At 37.5% G+C, this 24,230-nt stretch overlaps 1 protein-coding gene across 2 annotated transcripts in view; it reads right to left on the reverse strand.

The window, feature by feature from the left end:
• cdk5 (cyclin-dependent kinase 5) overlaps positions 1-24,230 on the reverse strand; it is a 299,214-nt gene that overhangs the window by 34,088 nt on the left and 240,896 nt on the right. For both annotated transcript variants that reach the window (XR_007935240.1, XM_051928832.1), the window contains exon 10: positions 16,676-16,734. Coding sequence is in view for 1 of the 2 variants with exons in the window: in XM_051928832.1 (XP_051784792.1) it covers positions 16,676-16,734 (59 nt within the window). In the remaining variant the exon portion in view is untranslated. The remainder of the gene's footprint in view (positions 1-16,675; positions 16,735-24,230) is intronic.

Here is a 24,230-nt window from a genome sequence, read left to right on the forward strand (position 1 = left end):
TGCTCAACTTTTCTCTCTGTACACCACCTTGCAGGGCTCCATCATCCAATCCAATGTGTCCCCCCAATGCTATGCTGATGATACACAGCTGTACCTAGCGATTGATGACCAGCTATCTTCTTCTGACCACATTTCTACTGTCTCTTGTTCATGCAGGCTCACACTGTACAACATTTGCAAGATCAGACCTTATCTAACAAAAATATGCAGCACAATTTCTATTTCAGGCTTTGATCTTGTAGTGTCTGAACTACCGCAACTCACTTCGGGCAGGAGTACTCGCATGTGCTATCAAGCTGCAGTGCAGATAGTCTGGGATGCAGAGGCCAACATTGCATTTAACCATTTGAGATGGACACATGCTACTTCTCTCGGTAGGTTGCTACATCGGCTCCTTGTTGCAGCATGCACTAAGTTCAAAACCCTGATGCTTGCCTACAGAGTAGTCAGTGAGTCAGGACCTGTGTATATGGAAACATTGGTTAGGTGCTATGCTGCTCCTCGCCCACTCAGGTCTGGACATGTCACCTCTGCATGGTATCAAGTCTCAATCCAGACTCTTTTCCCGTGTAGTTCCTAGTTGCAGCTTCACACCTCCATCTGAAATGCTTTGTCTTGTTTTATGGGATTTTATTTTTGTACACAATTATGGGTATTATGGATTCTAATATTATTGTTTTTCTTTCAGGGAATTCCTGTATGACTATGGAGGGAGCATGTGTTGTGTGCTTTTTTTTTTTTTTTTTTTTTTTTTTGCTGTAGTACCGTCTTATAAATCTCTTATGCGATAATTTCTTTTTTCATGTTTTACTTTGATTCTTCTGCTCCTCCAATTTAATTTTTGATAATGCCTAATATGAATGTTGTTACATGGAGTATTGGAACATTATTGACTTCTCAGAAATGATCCATTGTTACAGACCTTTTATTCCACAATAAATTATATAGGATTAGTGCCAGAATCTATACAGTAATCCCTCCTCCATCGCGGGGGTTGCGTTCCAGAGCCACCCGCGAAATAAGAAAATCCGCGAAGTAGAAACCATATGTTTATATAGTTTTTTTTATATTGTCATGCTTGGGTCACAGATTTGCGCAGAAACACAGGAGGTTGTAGAGAGACAGGAACGTTATTCAAACACTGCAAACAAACATTTGTCTCTTTTTCAAAAGTTTAAACTGTGCTCCATGACAAGACAGAGATGACAGTTCCGTCTCACAATTAAAAGAATGCAAACATACCTTCCTCTTCAAAGGAGTGCGTGTCAGGAGCACAGGCTGTCACAGAGATAGAGAAAAGCAAACAAATCAATAGGGCTGCTTTTAAGTATGCAAAGCACCGCAGCACAAAGCTGTTGAAGGCGGCAACTCACACACCCTCCGTCAGGAGCAGACAAAGAGAGAGAGAGAGACAGACAGAGTTTGTTTTTCAATCAAAAATCAATACGTGCCCTTCGAGCTTTTAAGTATGCGAAGCACCGGGCAGCATGTCGTTTCAGGAAGCAGCTGCACAAAAGATAGCAATGTGAAGATAATCTTTCAGCATTTTTAGACGAGCGTCCATATCGTCTAGGTGTGCGAACAGCCCCCTGCTCACACCCCCTACGTCAGGATCAGAGAAAGTCAGTGCAAGAGAGACAGAGAAAAGTAAGCTGGGTAGCTTCTCAGCCATCTGCCAATAGAGTCCCTTGTATGAAATCAACTGGGCAAACCAACTGAGGAAGCATGTACCAGAAATTAAAAGACCCATTGTCCGCAGAAACCCGCGAAGCAGCGAAAAATCCGTGATATATATTTAAATATGCTTACATATAAAATCCGCGATGGAGTGAAGCCGCGAAAGGCGAAGCGCGATATAGCGAGGGATTACTGTACTAATTAATAAAAGGCAAAGCCCTCACTGACTGACTGACTCACTCATCACTAATTGTCCAACTTCCTGTGTAGTTAGAAGGCTGAAATTTGGCAGGCTCATTCCTTACAGCTTACTTACAAAAGTTAGGCAGGTTTCATTTCGAAATTCTACGCGTAATGGTCATAACTGGAACCTGTTTTTTGTCCATATACTCTAATGGAGGAGGCGGAGTCATGTATCGCGTCATCACGTATTACGCCTCCTACGTAATCACGTGAAGTGAAAACAAGGAAGAGATTTACAGCACGAGTCAAACGCGGGAACGAAGGTAAATGAGGTTAATTGTTGAGTGTCTTTTAATACTGTGTAATTGTTGAGTGTCTTTTAATACTTTGTAAGCATACATATTAACAGATGTGCAATTAAACATGTGCATTTATGGGGTGATTTCTCAGGCTTAAAGCTCGAAGTGATCACTCGAGTGAAGGCAGCTTCACAAAAACAACAGATCCTTAACAAACTGTTATTGGTATATTTTCCCTCAATTTTAAAAGGTTTTCTTTTCTTCTTAATAAAAATTTAAAAGCAGAACTTCGCCGGTGCGAACCGCGGGGATTTGAGTGACTGACGCATACAGACATATTCATGAGTGCAGGTACTTCGGAAAGAAAGCACCCTGTAAACCTAAAGTTTAAATTAAGTTCATAGACCTACAAAAGGTTGCCATTGATTTCAGGCAAGATTGCTTTTCTCCTGTACAACTATACGTTGCATTCTCAAGAGTGTGCTTGCACAGCTTGGTCATATTACAACCGGAGTGCTGAACTGACAACGTGATATACAAACAGAACAATCGTAAAAACAGGATTAAATAAAAAGGCTGCTTCCGTTGGCAAAACAACGAAAAAGGAAGACCTTATGTGACGTTCGTTTAGAAAACAGCGGAGAGGCTGTGTGAAGTCAGCTTCACAAAAAAACAGATCCTTAAATTTTTATTGGTATATTTTCACTCAATTTAAAAAGGTTTTCTTCTTAATAAAAATTTAAAAGCAGTACATCGCCGCTGCAAAGCACGGGGATGTATATATATAGATAGATAGATAGAGATAAATATGTATGTATATATATATATATATATATATATATATATATATATATATATATATATATATATATATATATATAGATAGATAGATAGATAGATAGATAGATAGATAGATAGATAGATAGATAGATAGATAGATAGATAGGATATGTATGTAGATATGTATATATGTGTATATATATGTAGATATGTAAATATGTATATGTATATATATGTGTCTGTATGTGTATATATATATATATGTGTGTGTATGTATGTATGTGTGTATATGTATGTGTATATATATGTTGATATATGTATATATATGTGGATGTGTATATGTATATATGTAGATATGTGTAGATGTAGATATGTATATATAAGTATATATGTTTATGTATATATATGTTTACATAACCTCTTTAACACACTACTTCTCCACTGCGAAGCACGGGTATTTTGCTAGTCACACTTAAAATGTAAGTATGTTTTTCATGCCTCTTTGAGATGCTACTGTACATAATGATTTTAACATAACAGCAGAGACTTCATTTTGATTTGGAAGTCGTTGAAAATCAAGATCTTATGCTTAGGGCAGATGATAAGGGCAGATTCTGTTATGTGCTGATGGAGCTGCCTGCAGTTTGATTGATGCCCTATTCCCTACATACACACATTTTCCAGATGACAAAAAATAATTTTTTGCCTTTCTCTGAAAACGAGCTTATAATTGGTATGGATGCTAATACCTTTTTCGACAAATCTTTAGATAAATTCCCTCCATCAAAAAAATCAATGCATCCCACCTCTTTCTTCCTCTCTTGTGAGATTTGTGGTTTACCCTTAATTTACTTGAAAGCTTTCATCTTTGAAACCCCAAAGCAAAATATTTTCTTGGTTCTCCTCCTGCTACAAATCTTGATGTAAGATTATTATATTTTCACGAAGTATTTTGGCTATATACTATCTTCTTTCATTAATAATACTATTTCCTGTAATTTCAGCCACATGATCAATGATGTTGGGCAATCTACTAAAACCTGGAACTGAAATTTCATTATCATTCCAGTCTTACTTGGATATAATTAAGACCAACATCCTTCCTTTTTTGTTCACCTTTCTATGTTCAATACTCCCATTCTACCTCACTCAGTACTTGAAAGACATTAGGTCTAGTATTACTTTCTGCATATGGAGTTCATGTCAGCTTCATCTATCTATTATAAAAAGAAATCCTGTCCTGGAAAGCAAAAAGCAAGTCTATGATACGTGATCTTCTCGTAAGACATTTTAAAGACCCGCGAGACCAAAGACACGCCCTACTTACAATCTGCCCGCGAGACCAAAGACATGCCCTACTTACAATCTATCAAATAGGACAATAGGCAGCAAAACATTCAGTCTTGTGAAGGATTTGAGCACACACACATCCAGGGCTTTCAGCGCATATAAAGCGTATAAGGTACGTTATAAATTAAATGTCGACATCTAAGCGAAGAAGAAAGCAGCGCGGAGACTCAAATGCATTGGACAGAAAAAAGAGCAAAAAAGAATAATCGAGGTGCAAATTCAGAAAATAAGGAAAGTAATTATCAGCCTGGAACAAGTGGAATTGAAAAAAAGCACATCCAATCTGGCTCAGAATTAAAAGACAATGAGTAAAAGAAAGTAGAACTTCATAAAGACGTTTACAAACGTTGACGCTAAACACATGCAGAGCAGGTTAGAGACTATGAAACCAGGGAAATTAGAAAGGCTTAAAAAAAAAAAAAAAACCCCAAAAAAACGGCGCTATACACATGTGGAGAAAGCTAAAGGATATGAAAGTACGAAAATTAGAAAATATAAAAAAAGAAAGTAAAGATTGCAGTAGCGCAAACAAACTGCCTCATTTAACTATGCACCAGTCTAATTTTGGTTTTGCACAATAATTACTACACTATTGCACCTAACACTTAATTCTACTTTATTCACATAATTGTACTTATTTATTATGTTCTACTATACTGTTACCTTTCAATCTATGACTTTTTGTTAATCTAACTGATATTCTTCTAACTTTGAACAGTTTTTGATAAGTGGATCAGGATGCATTTCATTGCATGTTGTCCTGTATAACTATGCATGTGACAAATAAAGAATCTTGAGAATTTCAAAAACGGAGTTTACCGCACATGCATTTATTGGTTACTTTGTTCATGTGTATATATATATATATATATATATATATATATATATATATATATATATATATATATATCTGTCTGCTTATTTAAAAAGCTACATTTACCCCAGGAGTCAAAAATGTTCTGTCTAGCCCTTGTACAAAAACCCAGACAAAAGCTGGGGTATCACCTTGGTAACCCCGTGTACTTTTGGAACTGTGAGAGGAAAATAGCACGACTTTACAAACAGGAGTCCAATGCAGAACTCTACTTACTTTTTTACTTTGTAAAAAAAAAAAAAATTATTAACTGCTGATGATGTAGATCGTTTTGTCTGTGCTGAAATTCCAAACAGAGAAACCTATCCTGAACTCATTAAAAAGATTCAGCATATTGGGACTCGCAAGATTACAAATATTGTTTTTACAGAAGTTCTGAAATAAAAGTGAAACTAATGAAATAGCAAAAATTCAAAGAAAAAAAAATCTTAAAAGTGTGTATCCGGAAAACCAAACACGGGGGTTGGCGAGCGAAGCGAGCAGGGGGCGAAGCCCCCTAGTATTATACAATTTCTTTAGACTTCATCTCTAATGGATAGGTGAATTACAGTGCCAGACTCTGAATGGTATCATTGGTTGTTTGTTTTAAACTCAGTTTGGCATTGGCTCAGTCCACCCTCATCTCCACAACCCTGCCTTCCAATCAAGCCAGGCCTGACCCATGCATACTCTTTACTTGACCTTTATTTTGTTGTTTTTAAAACCAAGAAAACTAATATATTCAGCCTGATTGTTTCATATGATACTTTTGAATGTTGAAAAAACTTCGACAATTCCATGTTGCCACTTAAGCCTGATGTTATTTTTGAATAAAGCACTTAACAGTAGAGGTCAATCTATTCAGTTTCTGTGCTGGGTTCCTCTGGGAATTACCATATTGGGGGACATGCATGATAACTCGGGGTTCCTCATGTTCCCCTCTCTTCGTTCCAAATTTTCAAATCTGTTTTCCTCCTACTTTTACCTGCAGCTCATATCCCTTATTAGGAAGTGTGGAATTTATCTTCTCCATTACAAATAAATCCTCTGTGTAACTTTGCTACCTCCTCTGCCTATTCCATTAAGCTTGTTTCTGCTATGTATGTCCTTCTGCATGATGCTGGTGGAGCATTTGTCCCCATATTGAAGAAATAGTCTCCGGAACTTCCCATATCTGATTCCTGGTGCTGGTGCTCTATTTTGAAAAAGTTAAGATAGACAGATGGGATTAATAAAGTACCTATTTATCTAAGGGGAAATTCACATACTCCAGCAGCAGCATACTGATAAAAAACAATATTAAAGAGTGATAACAATGCAGGTATAACAGATAGACAATAACTGTGTATAATGTTAACGTTTACCACCCCTGGGTGGAATTGAAGAGTCGCATAGTGTGGGGGAGGTACGATCTCCTCACTCTATCAGTGGAGCAGGGCAGTGACAGCAGTCTGTTGCTGAAACTGCTCTTCTGTCTGGAGATGATACTTTTCAGTGGATGCAGTGGATTCTCCATGATTGACCGGAGCCTGCTCAGTGTCCGTTGCTCTGCCACAGATGTCAAACTGTCCAGCTCCGTGCCTACAATAGAGCCTGCCTTCCTCACCAGTTTGTCCAGGTGTGAGGCGTCCCTCTTCTTTATGCTGCCTCCCCAGCACACCACCGCATAGAAGAGGGCGTTCGCCACAACCGTCTGATAGAACATCTGCAGCATCTTATTGCAGATGTTGAAGTACGCCAGCCTTCTAAGGAAGTATAGTCGGCTCTGTTCTTTCTTACACAGAGCATTAGTATTGGCAGTCCAGTCCAATTTATCATCCAGTTGCACTCCCAGGTATTTATAGGTCTGCACCCTCTGCACACAGTCACCTCTGATGATCACAGGGTCCATGAGGGGCCTGGTCCTCCTAAAATCCACCACCAGCTCCTTGGTTTTGCTGGTGTTCAGTTGTAGGTGGTTTAAGTCGCACCACTTAAAGTCCTTGATTAGGTTCCTATACTCCTCCTCCTGCAGCCCACGATAGCAGTGTCGTCAGCGAACTTTTGCATGTGGCAGGACTCCGAGTTGTATTGGAAGTCTGATGTATATAGGCTGAACAGGACCGGAGAAAGTACAGTTCCCTGCGGCGCTGCTGTGTTGCTGACCACAATTTCAGACCTGCGTTCCCGAGACGCACATACTGAGGTCTGTCTATGTAAGATAGTCCATGATCCATGCTACCAGGTATAAATCTACTCCCATCTCTGTCAGCTTTTCCCTAAGAAGCAGAGGTTGGATGGTGTTGAAGGCGCTAGAGAAGTCCAGAAACATAATTCTTACAGCACCACTGCCTCTGTCCAAGTGGGAGAGGGACCGGTGTAGCATATAGATGATGGCATCCCCCGCTCCCACCTTCTCCTGGTATGCAAACTGTAGAGGGTAGAGGGTGTGGCAGACCTGTGGCCTCAGGTGGTGAAGCAGCAGCCGCTCCATGGTCTTCATCACATGTGACGTCACAGCGACAGGCCGGAGGTCGTTCAGCTCACTAGGACGCGATACCTTTGGGACTGGGGTGATGCAAGATGTTTTCCAAAGTCTCGGGACTCTCCTTAAGCATGACTCAGAAAATCTTAATCACCAGCACATGGAACATTGTTTTGTTCACAAAGCTTATTTTACTCCTAGACTAGGTATTTCACTAGATCAAGAGTCTGAGCCACTCTGTATACTTTGATTGCTTAATGTGTTGGAAATTTTCTTCCACCCATTCTGGGCCTGTACTGTGGCAGCTCTCTGGTCAGATAACTCCTTTTATGCTGCCACTATTCTGAATATAACTGTTCCTTTTGCTTTTAGATTTCTCTGACTTTTCCTTTTCTGTTTTTCTATCAGCGAGTTACGTCTTTATGGTCAATTGAGCCAAATCACTGTTGGTCTCTACTGTATGTGTAAACATCTTACTAGTACTACTTGGTTGTCTTCCCTTTTTAACTTAATTATGCTATACCTTTTGGCAGCAAAAATAAATGGCTCTTCTGTGAAAAGAATTCCAAATTAGGAGCATATTGCTTCACTGGTTAAAGACCATAACAGCTGTAGGATGTTTTCTGTGTAATATAAGCAACTTTACTTTTCTATTTTGTTGATCACAATTTGTTTTGCTCTCTCTACTGGAGGATAGATGTTTTGGAAGTGGCAAACAGTAATGCCTTCCTGTGTTTTGTTTTTTCTTTGGCGGTATGCTGGTTAAAAGGTTTTGCGAGGCAGGGATTGGGTAGGTTATAATTCTGTTTATGTGGTTTTTCTCTTTCTTGATATTGACTTCTCTCATATTCTTTAATGATTAGATACCTCTGTAGTCATTTCAATTTCAATAAAAACCTTTGGTTACAAAAAAAATGTTAAAGAATGTTCAAAATGCAAAATAAATAATGGAGTTTTTTTAAATTATGTATATACAGTAAGTATTACATCAAAAGAACACATTAATGGATGGCAGGTAATACAATCAAACAGTTTATCCCCACAATGATGTTGTGCTTGATTAATTAATTAGGCTTGATAATGGGTAGATAGATGTTATGCTTTCTTACTTGTTTTAAACAAAAGCTTTATCATAAAAGACAAAGTAAAAAAAAACAACAAAATGTACACTGTCAAAGACCAATACAACAATGCTACAAATTGTACTTTAAACTTTACAGGTTATTTTTCATAGGGAGATATAGAGTAACATTGCAATAAATAATAAAGTTATACCGATTGAGTGACTTGTTGAGTACAGTACTTACAATTGCTCACTATGAAATGTCTTTCACTATTAAACAGTTTAAGTTCTTAACATAACAAACCATGAAATGTTAATTATTATGTTTGTGTTTACTAGTCATCGCATAAAACTTTAAATGTGCAATGTAGACACCCTTTGATCTTACTACTATTTTGCCATTATTGCAGGGTGCAGGCTTTTAATAGATTGTGGGGTTTCAGAGTTATCATGAAGATTTAGGAGCATGCTTTCTTTAGGGATGTAGGAAAACTAAAGATATTTTAGACCATAAATGATCATGCAACCATAACTGACTAAACACAAAATATGTCCTTTTCACTGGTTTGACTTTTAAGGCATAAGATTAGGGTGGGGATCAAAAATATTGTTCGGATGTATCATAAAATATAAAACTGTCATTACACAACAAGTGTGTTGTTGTGAAAATTAGGGTACTCTGTCTCATGGCTTAACATAATATAAAAAATATTTTGTGTTTAATAATATATAATTCATGAAACGATGCATATATGTAAAAAGTTTTACACTGATTTGTGAAACTGTATTATATCCATATTTCTAATGCAGTTCCCATCAATATCTGGCTTCTACAAACTGCAGAAATGTAATATACAGTTGAAGTCAGAAGGTCACATACACTTATGGTGAATTCTTCAAAACTCACTTAATAAACCCTCCACAGATTTCATACTAACAAACAATAAATTTAGCATATTGTTTAAGACATCTACTTTGTGCAGGGCAAAGGTATTTTTCTCCAACAATGTTCAGACACAGATTATTTCACTTTTTATTGACTATATCACAAATTCAAGTGTGGCACAAATTTACATACACTTTGTTAATATTTGCTAGCACTGCCTTTAACTTGAGCCAAAAGTTTTGGGTGGTCTTCCGCAAGCTTCTTATAATAAATGTCTGGAATTTTAGCCCATTCCTCCAGACAGAACTGGTGTAATTGGGACAGGTTCATAGGCTACCTTGCTCACACATGCTTTTTCAGTTCTGCCCATAACTTTTCTATCAGACTTAGGCTAGGGCTTTGTGATGACCACTACAATATTTTGACCTTGTTGTCCTTAAGCCATTTTGCCTCAACTCTGAAGAAATGCCTGGGGTCATTTAAAAGACCCATTTTCGACCTGGCTTCAACTTCCTGCGGAGCTCTGGAGATGTTGCTACACTATATCTACATAATTTTCCTTCCTCAAGATGCCATTTATTTTATGAAGTGCAACAGTCCATCCTGCTGCAAAGCATCCCCACAACATGATGCTTGATAGTTGGGATGACGTTGTTTGGCTTGCAAGCCTTACCCTTTTTCCACCAAACATAACAATGTTCATTATGGCCAAAAAGATCAATCTTGGATTCATCAGACCAGAGAACATTTCTCCAGAAGGTAAAATCTTTGCCCCCATTTCCCATTACAAACTGCAGTCTTGCTTTTTTATGGCAGCTTTGGAGCAGTGGCGTCTTACTTACTGAGCAGCCTTTCAAGTTATGTCACTATATGACTTGTTTTACTGTGGACATAGATACTTTTCTATTATTGTATGATATAAACAATAAGAGTAGCTCACTACTCAAAATGGTAAATTTGGGAAGCAGCTGTTTTCAAAACTGCGACCTCTTGATTGAAAGGCAGCAGTTCTTAGCATTGCACCACGCAAGCGGTCATATCAACCGCCTACCATAACCTGCTTTCTTTTTTCTTCGGTTAAATTCTTGAATAAAAGTGCACTTGTTTTGTTATACTTGTACTTTTTGTGAAAGTGTGTATTTCATATTTGTATTTCATGTTTCACACATTATAGATTTCATGTCTACATTTTGTCAATTATTAGTAATACATGGAAAACGTTTCTGTGTTAACGTTTTTACAGAGATTGTTGTTGACACTGAACACACATGAAATGTATGTATTCTAAATGACAATGTACTTTTTTACCCAATAATGCTCCAGCACTTCACTCGAAGATTAACACTGAGCACTGACAAACTTCTTTGCAAATTGAACTGCAGCGGTGGGTGGTGGGGGTGGGGGGATGGAATAGCCGGCTGCTTGCTGCTTGTCTTAATCGGCATATTTACAGGACAAAAGACGCTGAGGGAGAGGTGCGAACGGATTTAAGGTGGGCCGGATTTACGAGTTTTCTCGTAGGGTCTGGTAATTCTAGTGTTAAAAGACCAGTCAACTTCCATCTTCCTCAGTTCACTCCAATTTATGCACATCAGTGAGATTTTCAAAACCCTACTGCAGCTTCGGATAATATATGGGTGGCTGCCCCAAACCTTTTTGTGTGTGCCGAGGCTGGTTCTTTCACAATACCTACTTTCTCTACTAAATGTTAGAGTATTAGGCAAACGATCTCTTACAATTTCCCAAACAACAGTCTGCCAAGCTTTACAGTTAATGGCCATTTACCCTATCACTCTACTCTATTGTTTGTTATAAATTGTTTTTATTTTGTCATCTGCTACTCAGATATGCTTCTTCTAATAGCATAAATATGAATTTCCTGGAGTATTAATGTTTGAATAATCACTTTTTCTTGGTTAGGATTTTTCTTCTCTGTATATGTGCCTCTGCCTTTACTTCTCATTAAAGAGGACAGACTTTTCACCACTCCTGCCAAAATTCTAGTGCTAGTTGTCTTCCATAAACAAGTTGCCAGAAGTTTGTCTGAATATTTCATACTTAAAGCACATCTACAGTGCCTATAGAAAGTATTCACCACTTATTTAACACTAAATTGCAGTGAATTTAATATAGCTTTATAAGACTGATCAAGAGAAAAAGACTTTTTAATGTCAAAGTAAAAATGGAAAAGTGGCCTAAATTAATTACAAATATAAAACACAAAATATGCCATGCTATGAATATGACACACCTAAATGATCACTGGTACAGTAAGGTGGTGGGTCTTTGATGAAGTTATAAAATCTTGGGATGGTTTGCGACCAATAAACTAAACTGTTTCTGTTACTCATCCTTTGTCAGTATGTCATTGTGCTTTCTTTCAAGGAGACTTATTCCTTTTTCAGCTGCCTCATTCACTATCATCATGTGTGCTGACAGTTCACACAATACACTGAAGATTGAATTATGTGTCCACTGTTGTGGTGGTTTCTTGAGAAAGTACCAAGACCTTTCTTCATCTTTTTCCATTAGGACATCAAAGTAGTATGTTGTTCTTTCTTATATCAGAGCCTTCAACTTCATATTTTTTTCTCAGCTTAAGACATAAAGGGATGACCGGTAACAGTGGCCACTGCCTGCTATGCACCATATTTTCCTTTGTTTTTGTTGAGACATCTTTCATCAAGAAAGGCTAAGCCTGTCAAATGTTCAAACAAAAACAAGAGGTGCCTTTAAAATGCTGCTTATGCATTATCGGCAACAGCCAGGTTTGGGTCTTAAGAACTAATTAAAATCTGATATCACTGAGAGAAGCTCAAATTGTAAATGGTGTTTCATTCCACTATCTAACATAAATAATAGTGACAAACAGAACAAAATCTGTGATAAAAAGGAATACTTTCAACACATAAATGCCTTTTCCCTATCCACTTGGTGTGATGTGTCAGACCAGGAGCTCAAAATGACTTACTGCCTTTTTGTACACAAAGAAACGAGAGACAAATGTAGAAATTCCTAATAGCTTTTCCATGACTTTTACCATTCCAGTTGTGAATATTTCTACAACTTATTTATGCAATGGTCTTTACCAGGCACTTCTAAAAATCTCTGTGTAGACTGCAAATAAACTATAAATAAAACAGAAATGCCTACTTACTACTAGAATGTTCTTGAAACTCCTACTTCATACTAGTATGTTAAGGAAATGTCAGCTTACTACTAGAATGTTCTGGGAACCCCACATTTGTACTAGAATGTTCTCTCTTTCATTCTCTTTAATTGTTTATTAATCACTTAGACAGTTCACCTTGTGCAAGAAATTATAGTAAAAATGCAAATAAACTCTTCAGAATGGAGCGACCCCTAAATGTTTCACAGTCAGGCAGAAACTTCACAGGTAAGCAAGCTATCCCTAATGGACAAAAATAAACATTGTGGAGAAATGATTGTACAAATATCATTTCTTTGCATTAGTTTGTAGACCACCCTACTGGTGTAGACTAGTTTTAGAAGCCACATAATTTGTTAAATGGAGATCACCTGTCTGCAGTAAATGCAACTGTACTCTGCAAGGACCATCTTGTGATAAGACAGCATTGTGACCTAACCTACACAAAGACGACAAAAGAATACTCCAAGCAACTCTGTGAAAAGGTGTTTGAAAAGCACAAGTCAGGGGATGGATAGAAGAAAATATTCAAGTAACGGAATATTTCTTGAAGTTTAGTTAAATCAACCATTTAGAAATAAAATGAGTATGGCACATCTGTAAATCTGTCCATTCACAAAAACTAAGTGATATTGTAAAAAAGAAGACTAGTGATGGAGGCCACCTGTGAGAACTCAGAAGGAGTTATAAAATGCAGTACCTGAGATTAGAGAGACTGTGCATATAAAAACTGCTGCCCAGGTGCTTCACTAGCTTTATGGAAAAGTTGCAAAGACAAAGCCATTGTTTTTTAAAAAAAAAAAAAAAAAAAAAAAATGCACACAGCATCTTAGCTCGTGTTTGGTACAAGGCACATTTGAGACTTTGATGTTAGCTAGAAATCAGTTTTATGGTCAGATGAATTGAAAATTGAGTTTGTCGCCATCAGACTACTGAAAACAACAAGTCTGGTGAATGCCAAAAGCTGCAATTTATCAAACACTGACTTAAACAAGGTGAATATTTATGTCATCGTTCATTTTCTGTTTTATATTTGTAATGAATTTAAACCTGTAATGGTCAATTTTGCCTGTTGATGACATTTCCTGTTCTTGGACCTGAACCTCAATAGTCATGAACTGAGGATGGACTAGGGAAATGAGAATACATAACAACAAGAACAGTATAAACCAAAGTGCTCAGTGAATTTTATTCAGTAAATCAAGCGTTCAAATTAAATAAATACAATGCAATACCGTCTCCTTCATCAAGTAAACACATAAACAATCCTCAATAAAAACCAAACCTCTTTTCTGTCAGAGTTAAAATCAGCAATAAATTAATAACATAAACTAAGGGAAGGTAAAAGAGGAGTAAAATCAGACGAATAAAAATTGTGGCTTCTCTCTCTCCAGTGAGCATTGGTGCCTCTCTAAGTCTTCTCAGCCCTCACATATCCATCTAATCTACTCAGGAGAAGATGAGACACCAGCAAGCGCTGTCATCCTTTTGTAACTGGCTCATGCCCTTACTTATCCACCTCAGCTGGGTCAAAGAGGAGGCACCCCAAGCCCAAATCCACCAAGCCCACCAACATCACTCAGTAGCTTCCGCAGTATCTCCTGAGTCCTTCGGTTGCACCTGCTCCCAGACAGTCAGCATGAGTGACTCTACTCCATGACACCACACCACAGGGCTAATTCTCGACCAACAACCATACCGCCCATCTGACTGGTTTGCTCACCCAATTATCCATTCTTTCATTCATGTTTTGGCTAACAAAACATGCTCTCTAATTTTTTTCTCCCAACTCTTTTTCTGTCTCTTCCTCTCCTTTTTGTACCTTCTTTTCCTCTCTCTAACCTACTCAAGTTCTCTTATACCTTGTTCGTGCAGGTGCTATGCCTGATGAGTCACATATTGTTAATGTAGAACAGATGAACTGACTACACCTACATGTGATCACTCCATAGCCGCACAGCTTTGCAGCAGAGTGCTCCGGGATGCACAAGCCTGAGTGGCACTGATTTTGTTTAAAAATACTGCACTGCCATGGATCCCTTACGCGCTGCACCTCAAGGCCATTTAACAGATATCTGTTTTCACTCTGATATTAAAGAGTCTTTTTCTATTGATCAATGTCAAATAGGACAAATGTAATCTACTGTGATTCAATGCTGTATAACAACGTGAAGAATTCTGAAGGGGTGAACTATTTTCATAGGCACTATATTCAGGAAGGCATGTTACATTGGCATTTTAGTTCACTTATAATGGCAAACACCATTAGTTTTCAATTGCATATTTTCTTGTTGCATTTATCTTACATATTTCCTGTTTGTTGATTCTTGCTCTAGTATAAAACTGTGTTTTATGTATTGTTTGGTGCTTACTGCTTTCATACTGGTTTTAATCCAATCATTGCCTCTATTCCTATTGTACCCTTTTTAATAGCTGTGAAGCCCAACAAGCATAGAAAATATCCTATAAACATATAATTATAATAATTACAACTGCATGCTTACTAAAAGAAGCCAAGACCAAAAGTGAGCATATCTTGATGTTCTATGTTTCTATTTGAGAAATGTGTAATAAACTTAGAAAATATCCTATAAACATATAATTATAATAATTACAACTGCATGCTTACTAAAAGAGGCCAAGACCAAAAGTGAGCATATCTTGATGTTCTATGTTTCTATTTGAGAAATGTGTAATAAACTTTCAATGTCCTCCTATAATTAGGAATACCATTTCTCAGCAGTCTGTGAGAAATAAGTTTGGTGGTTAATTCAATAAATACAAATTGGGGATATCTGATCAAACTATTGTTATGCAAAATCATATTCAAATAGTTTGGATGTCTAAAGAAAGATGTCTGTAGAAATCCAAATTTCACACTGTATTTTAGTATATAGAACAAGAAGAATTATTCTGCTGTTGAAAATAAACACCCAGTTACCAAATTGGTTCCCGATTCATTCCTTTACCATCTAAGGCAGGTATTTCACACAACAAAAATCACTTAATGTACAGTTGATACAACAGGAAAAAATATGAAAATTCACATTTCATTTAGGTGGTTCTTGTCTTTCTAACCAAAATGCATTACAATGCTGCACTAAGCTGGGTTCCAGTGTATCATTTAGGATGACGTTTTTCCAATTAGTTGTTGGTAATTCAAAAAACACACTCACAATGATGAGAACATGTAGAAGTTCCTATTGCAAACCATCATTTCCTCACATGGCAACAGCAGAGTACTTAATGGTCATAGCAATGCAAAGTAATTAAGTTCATTAAGTCAGAGAGAGTAAACACTGAAAGAAGGCACACAAAGGTCAAGGGGAAAGTAACCGTTATAGGCTATATCAGTTTGAGAACCTCATTTGTTTTCTTTCATATTTACTTATGTTAACACCATAATGAATCAAAACAAATATGAAGAAACCAAAAAATATATTTTCTGCATTATGTTTGAGCAAGATGTAATAAAATGTAATTTTATTCTCCCTGCCTGACAAATATGTTTATTCCCAGTTTCTCAAAAATATATTTTAGAAAAAATGCACAACAAAGAACCTTAACATAGAATTCCTCAAACATGGTGACTAAACACTAGTAAGATAATTATTAACATGGTGACCAGGTAAGAATTTATTGTAGCTTTTGGTACAAAAAATGTTTTATATAGCTTTAGAGCTGGCATTATTTATCCATATTCATAATCTTCTCTTCTACTGTGTGACCCCAAAACATTTAATAATATATGAAGGATAATAAGATGACTACGAAATTCTACAAATTCAATCTTTTAATTAATTCTGCTGTTTCCTAAACTTTGTTCTGCAGTATAAATGTGCTTTTTTGGTTTCCAACAAACTTATAAAAACAGGACCAAAGACTTACTTAGGTTTCAGCAATAATGCTGTAATAAGCATACAGCAAAAGAAATCAGAAAAGACACATTACCTTGTAATCTGGAAGTTTTGTCATGGTTGGCCACTGTTCTTCAGTTGGTGTTCCTAATAATGTAGCACTTTTAAGGAAAAAAAAAAAACTTCCAAGAAAGTACATGTTTTTAGGCAGGTTTTCACAATCACACTTTAAATAAAACATCATAAATTTTATTTTGTATTGTGACCACCTGGGGACGCCACCAAGCCCCAAACACAACTAATGCTGTCCAACGCCTCTCTCGACTCTGACTCATCTGGCTGAGATCGAGTGGCTTCCCGAGAGTACTTAGGATGCTAGGGCACTGCCCATTGGAAGCACTTCTAGGTCAACTGGAAGCTCCCCGTGGAGGCCCCCACCAAACCCAGCTGGGCTACCCTACAGAGCTAAAGATCCCAGCATGTCCTGCAGGTATCTATGTGGGAATCCCAACCTAGGGATACTGTCTTCTGGTGTATTGGGGAGAAAATGTTTAGCAGTGATCATCTTCCTGGTCCTTTCATTGTAATGGCCTCCAGGAAACCACAGAATTGTTGAAAGATTCCTCTATTTACATAATGTTTTATATAGATGCTCTGTGGGGGCCCTAGCATTCACTGTCAGTGACTTTTTTTTACTCCAATATCACTATTACTATACTAATGACATTGATTCTGTTTCTGAAAATTCACAGATAATACTAATTGGAGGCATGGCAGATACTGAGGAGGCAGCAAAAAGAATTCAAAAAGACCTGAACCACCTACAAAACTGATCGAACACCTGGAAAATGCAGTTTAATGTACAAAAGTGCAAGTGCTACACATGGGCAAAAGGAACATCAATTATAAATACAAGATGGGAGATACTGCCACAGAGGAACCAACCTCTGGAAATGACTCTACATGTTGACGCACTGAACATTTCATCAACTAAGCAATGCACAAAAGCAATTAAAAAGGCAAATAAAATTTTAAGTTATATCATAAAAACTGTTGAATTTAAGTCAAGGGACATTATGCTCAAACTATATAATGCACTAGTAAGACCGCAGCTGGAGTATTGTGTGCAGTTCTGGTCTCCATGGTACAAGAAATACATAGCAGCACTTGAAGCTGTGCAGTGGAGAGCAACCAAGTACAACCCAGGAAATACATAAGATCGTGCCCTTCTCCGACAGACTCAGAGAAGCCTATTTAGTCTTGAGTAGAGGAAAGTAGAGGAACGTGCAGAGAGACCTAATCCAGGTATTTATAGTCCCCAAAGGTATTAATAAAGTTGAACCAGCAACATAGTTTCAGCTTCAGAGTGAAGCACTTGTTTACACAAACAGTTGTGGGATTCTGGAACAAAGTACCAAGATACGTAACTGAAGCAGAACCTTTGACAATCAGAATAGGATATTGGGACAGCCTAGCTATTAGCTGAACAACCAGGCCTGATGGACTAAATGGTATCCACTCATTTGTGCAATTTCAAATGCAATAAAATTTGAGATAAATTATACACATTATATAATGTTTTCTATTCTGAAATTACAGCAAACATCCATTTCATTTTTTGCCACCCATTTAAAAATATGATACCTATATGTCACTAAATGACTGAACAATTCTGAGCCCATTCTGTCCAGTAAATGCTCTCTGGTTTGCTTACTCTGGAAATGCAATGCTTTGCAGTGTAAATATTGTGAAAAATATTTTAAGGTGCAGAGATTTTAATTACACCATTTAAAAAAAACATTTAAACACTGCCCAAAACATGGCTGGGAAAAAAATCCTCCATAAAGGCTGGAAAATAAAACAAAATCTGCAAGGGTCCCAAGGGAAAAAGACTACCTAGTCCCCATCAGGCATTCTACCTAACATATGTTCTAAATTAATTCCTCTTTATTTCTAGGCTACATATGAGAGGATTTGATGAAGTTGGTCTTGTGGACAGCTAGGGTTACCTGCCCTCACTCCATCATCACAGGTAGATGTATAGTGCCTTGTTCAGGTGATGGTGCTCATCACCACCACAGAAGAACCGGAAAATGCAACAGAGAAAGTGGAGATTAGTAAAGATAGCAGATCCCTGAAAAAAATGATAATTCTATGCCCACATAGTCTATAAGGTGAAGAACTAAAATGTAGCTATGAAAAAGCTAAATTAAAATTGTGTTTTATTTTAGCAGTTTTTAAAAAATGTTTTACAGTATTAGCCTGGTGATTTTTTATTTAATATAATATTCCAGTGTTTAGGTGCATAACAGCAAAAGACTGCCTCACCACGTCTGTTAAGCTTGGCTCTTGAAATTATAAGCAGACCACCATTAGAAGATCTAAGGATATGAATTGGAATGTAGGGGGAAAAACATTCCAAGATATAGGATGAAGCAAGATTATTTAAGGCTTTATAAACCATTAGTAGTATTTTAAAGTCAATTATAAATGACATGGGTAACCAACGTAATGACGCTAAAACTGGTGAGATGAGATGTGTTCAGATTTTCTTTTTCTAGTTAAGATTCTGGCTGCTGCATTCTGCACTAATTACAACCGATTGATGTCTTTCTTGGGTAGTCCTGTTAGGAGTGCATTACAGTAATCTAGTCAACTGAAAAAGCATGAACTAATTTTTCAGTATCTTGTAAAGTTACAAGAGGTCTAACTTTTTCTATATTCCTTAAGTGCAGTCCTAATAATCTGGTTAATATGTGTTTTAAGTTTAGGTCAGAGTCAATGATTATCCCTAAATTCATCACATCCTTGACTTTTAAACCTATGGGATTATTTATTTCTAACACCCTCAACTACTTCCATATTTGGCAGTCACTAAGATTTCTGTTTTATCCTTATTTAATTGGAGAAAGTTTCTACTCATCCAACTGGAAATACTGCTAAGACATTGGATCAGACAGACAAGAGCGTCAGGGTCATCAGGCCCTATCGATAAATAGGGCTTTGTGTCATCTGCATAGGTGTGGTAACTCACCATGTGCTTTCAGATAATCTGACATAATGGAAGCATATACTGCAGATTGAAAAAAGCAATGGATCCAGAATAGATCCTTTTGATACACCATATACAATATCATGGGTGTCCACCACAATTAAAGAATTTTCTACCTGTTAAGTAAGACTAAAAACCAATTTAAGATGCTGCCAGAGAGGCACACCCATTCTCTAAAGCGATTTAAAAGAATACTGTGGTCTATGGTGTCAAATGCTGCACAGATGAAATTTAATGTAGGTTTGAATACACAATGGGCGGTCAGAAAATCGAGAGTACACCTAATGAGAAGGATTTAGGAGTCATAGTGGACTCTAAGCTATCAACTTCCTGACAGTGTTCAGAAGCCATTAAGAAGGTAAACAGAATGTTAGGTTATATAGCACAGTGTGTGGAGTACAAGTCCAAGGAGGCTATGCTCAAGCTTTATAATGCACTGGTGAGGCCTCATCTGGAGTACTCTGTGCAGTTTTGGTCTCCAGGCTACAAAAAAAGACATGGCAGCACTAGAAAAGGCCCATAGAAGACCAACTAGGCTGATTCCAGGGTTACAGGGGTTGAATTATGAGGAAAGAGTAAAAGAGCTGAGCCTATACAGTTTAAGCAAAAGAAGATTAAGAGGTGACATGACTGAAGTGTTTAAAATTATGAAGGTAATTAGTACAGTGGATAGAGACTGTTATTTTAAAATAATAAGAACACAGGGTCACAGTTGGAAACTTGTTAAGGGTAAATTTTGCACAAACATTTGGAAGTTTTTCTTTATACAAAATGATAGACACTTGGAATAAGCTACCAAGTAGTGTGGTAGGCAGTAAGACTTGATGTTTTTTTGAAAGAAATAAGTGGATAGGACTTGCAAACTTTGTTGGGCTAAATGGCCTGTTCTCATCTAGATACTGTATGTTCTAATGTTCTAAAGTCTAACAGAACAAGAAGATATATGGCCTTTGTCCGCATTTACCCACAAATCATTTATTGTTTCAACCAGTGCAGTTTCTGCACTATAATTTGTTCTAAAACCTGACTGAAACTTGCTAAGAATATAATGTTTATTCAAGAAATCATTTAGTTTTTTAAAAATTGCTTTTTATAGACTTTTACTTAACAAAGGTAGATTAGAAATTGGCCTAAAGTTGTCAAAACACAGAAGAGTTGTGATTATAACTCCTGGCAAAAATTATGAAATCACTAGTCTTGGAAGTTCATACAGTGTTTTACTTTGTTGCAAAAAAAAAAAACAGATTTATGCTTAAAGGGGCATGCCAGGGATCAACAGGATTAACTTTCGGGGAGATGTACTATATTATTTCTAATGCAACTTCTTTTGTGTTTAAACAAAATATAGCAAAATCCGCACAAGTTTCACTAGTAGTTTTTAGGGGGCATTTCACTGAGTGTGCTAGGTTTAGAAGACGATCAATAGTTGAGAATAAAACTCTTGGATTATCAGCATTACCATTTATAATTTTAGAGAGGTAGGACTGCCTCCACAAGTTGTGCAACATGCAATGGTTATGCTAATGCTTGGACATGCCTATGTCTATGCATCCTTACGTTAGAATGGATGCTGCCAGGAAAGGTTATAAATGCAGCACACATAAACAGATGCTTTACATTATGTTTATATCAGTAGTTTGTGTATATGCAGATGCAAGTTGTACAAGCATAACATAATGTGTGTATTTAGCATTTATTGTCTAGAATACAGTTCAATATAGCAGCAATGTCTCACCAATATTGCAACAACCTTGTTACATTTGTGGCAAGTATATGCTGAAGCATCAAACACGTAGCATGACTGCACTTGTTAAGAAAGTGTACAGTATGTGCAATACTTCAGTTGGAAAATTAAAGATCAAGACAAACCATGGACTCAGCACATTTGTTGTGCAACATGCACTATTGATCTGAATTTGTGTGGCATTCACAGGTCAGATAATATGGAGATAACAGAAGGATCACATGACAGACTGTTACATTTGTCTGATCAATCTCTGACTTCTCTAGTAAAAATAAATCTAATGAATACCCCAATCTGCCTTCAGTCATGAGACCAGTGCTGCATTGTAACTGATTGCCATTTCTGAAGCCAACAGTGACATGGAGCCTAAATAAGGCAGAGAAACATGGTATAATATACATGGAAAACAGCAGTGACCCTGCTTTTGAACTGTTTATGTCTGGTGATCTGGTGAGCCTCATTTGAATGTATAGTCAAAATTAAAAGACATTGTGACTCATTTATAAAATTTGTGTGGATTCAAACATGGCAAGAACTTGGACACACCAAAACAAAACAAAAAAAATTGACCTGTAAGATCTGGTGTATGCACATTTGTACACAACTTACCCTTTATAAATAACAATCATCTTGTAAATGTGTGCCATAAGAAAAACTAACAGTTCAAACAGTTACCTTACCAACAAGTCAGGCATCATGTGGAGTGCCATCAGCAAGTTGTCTTCCAACACTACTGTGCCTCATAATAAATAAATTATTGACTCGGGCCAACAAGCCATGCTGTTTGTCACTTTCATCTTGGCATCATAGATGACTTGTGCGTTAACGGAATGCGACTACATATGATTAACAAAAACAGCTTCATTTTCGCTAGATGCATTGACTGCAATAGGAGTACAGTCAAATGCCCCGATTACATTGGAAAATTGGACCCTGCTGCAGACTGCCTTTTAATTTTGGCAAAGACATGTTATGTTTTATGTATGTACATTCACACTAAACAGAAACTAAACCTTGGCAGTCAGTTAAAGACTTAAACCACAGCTGGGATAATGGAGCTAAAGCTTGTCTGAGACATTTGACGTGTTGGTCAGTTCACCAAGATGGGACAACTGGTAGTCTATATAAACTGACAAAAAAAGACAAATATTTAAAATTTTGAGGTTTAATATTGTTGCCACATCAATGTACATACCCTGTATTAATACCTCAGAGATATGAATTATTTACCTGGTTTGGCTGCATTTCCCTCTACTTGATCAAGGGCATCATTTCTCAGAAATGGTGCATATAGATGTGTCCGAGCTGCTGTAAAAATATGCAAGTTCTCCCATCAAATTCTCTTTTATACAGTCAGATTTTTGCATGGAAAGTTGCAAAAGCATATTTAGGGCCTCTTTTTGTATACACAAGTTAATATAAATGTGACCTCTGGTCATGAACTTAGGTTTGTCAAAAGAAAAACTACTTGACTCCCAAACCTCAAAAAAGTAAAAGGGACTACTAAGGAAGTATTTAGGGACTTGGAAATTGTAGAGGGAGAAATACTGTTTGGATTGATTTGGCTGAAATCTAACAAATTACCAGAACCAAGCAATATTTATCCTCAAATGCGTAAGTTAGTAAGTACATATATAAATCCTTGGCCCACTGTTTCAAAAACAATGCACACTGGGAAAATTTCTGAAGACTGGGGGCTATCAAATATTATCCCATTGAAAGAGTGATCAGGGAGATCAAAGTAACTATAGGCTAGTAAGCTAATGTGGATTATAGGCAAATTAACTGAGGATATTAACCCAGCCACAGGGGAGGCACAAACCAGTGTTTCTTCGTGCTGGTCCCAAGCCCAGATAATTGGGGAGGGTTATGTCAGGAAGGGCATCCGGTGTAAAATTTTGCCAAATCAATATGCAGACAACAATACAAATTTTCATACCGGATCGGTTGAACCCCGGGTTAACAATGACCGCCACCAGTACTGTTAGCCAACAGGGTGCTGGCGAAAATTGGGCTACTGTGGGCTGAAGAAGAGGGGGGGGGGGGGGGGGGGGGGGGGGGGAATGGGTTGGGTCTGGAAGGGTGTCCAGAGGCAGAAGGAGAGGAAGAAGGTAAAGAGAGCGGAACTGAAGGTAGGAACTTTGAATGTTGGCAGTATGACTGGTAAGGGGAGAGAGTTAGCAGATACTGTATGATGGAGAGAAGGAAGGTTGATATATTGTGCGCGCAAGAGACTAAATGGAAGGGGAGTAAGGCCAGGTGGATTCAAATTGTTCTATCATGGTGTGGATAGTAGGAGAAATGGAGTAGGGGTTATTCTGAATGAACAGTACGTCAAGAGTATTTTGGAGGTGAAAAGAGTGTCAGACAGAGTAATGATTATGGAGCTGGAAATTGAAGATGTGATGATGAATGTTGTTAGTGCATATGCCCTGCAAGTTGGGTGTGCGATGGAGGAGAATGAAGATTTCTGGAGTGAGTTGGATGAGGTGATGTACAGTGTACCCAAGGGACAGAAAGTGGTGATTGGAGTGGATTTCAATGGACATGTTGGTGAAGGTAACAGAGGAGGTGATGGGTAGGTATGGTGTCAAGGAGAGGAGTGAAGAAGGTCAGAGGACAGTGGATTTTGCCAAAAGGATGGACATGGCTGTGGTGAATACGTATTTTAAGAAGAGGGAGGAACATAGGGTGACATACAAGAGTGGAGGAAGATGCACACAGGTAGATTACATCCTATGCAGAAGAATCAATCTGAAGGAGATTGAAGACTGCAAAGTGGTGGCGGGGAAAGTGTAGTTAAGCAGCATAGGATGGTGGTCTGTAGGATGATGTTGGAGATCAAGAAGAGGA

This window comes from Erpetoichthys calabaricus, chromosome 6 (assembly GCF_900747795.2).
Source record: "Erpetoichthys calabaricus chromosome 6, fErpCal1.3, whole genome shotgun sequence".
In the NCBI taxonomy this organism is placed as follows: Eukaryota; Metazoa; Chordata; class Cladistia; order Polypteriformes; family Polypteridae; genus Erpetoichthys; species Erpetoichthys calabaricus.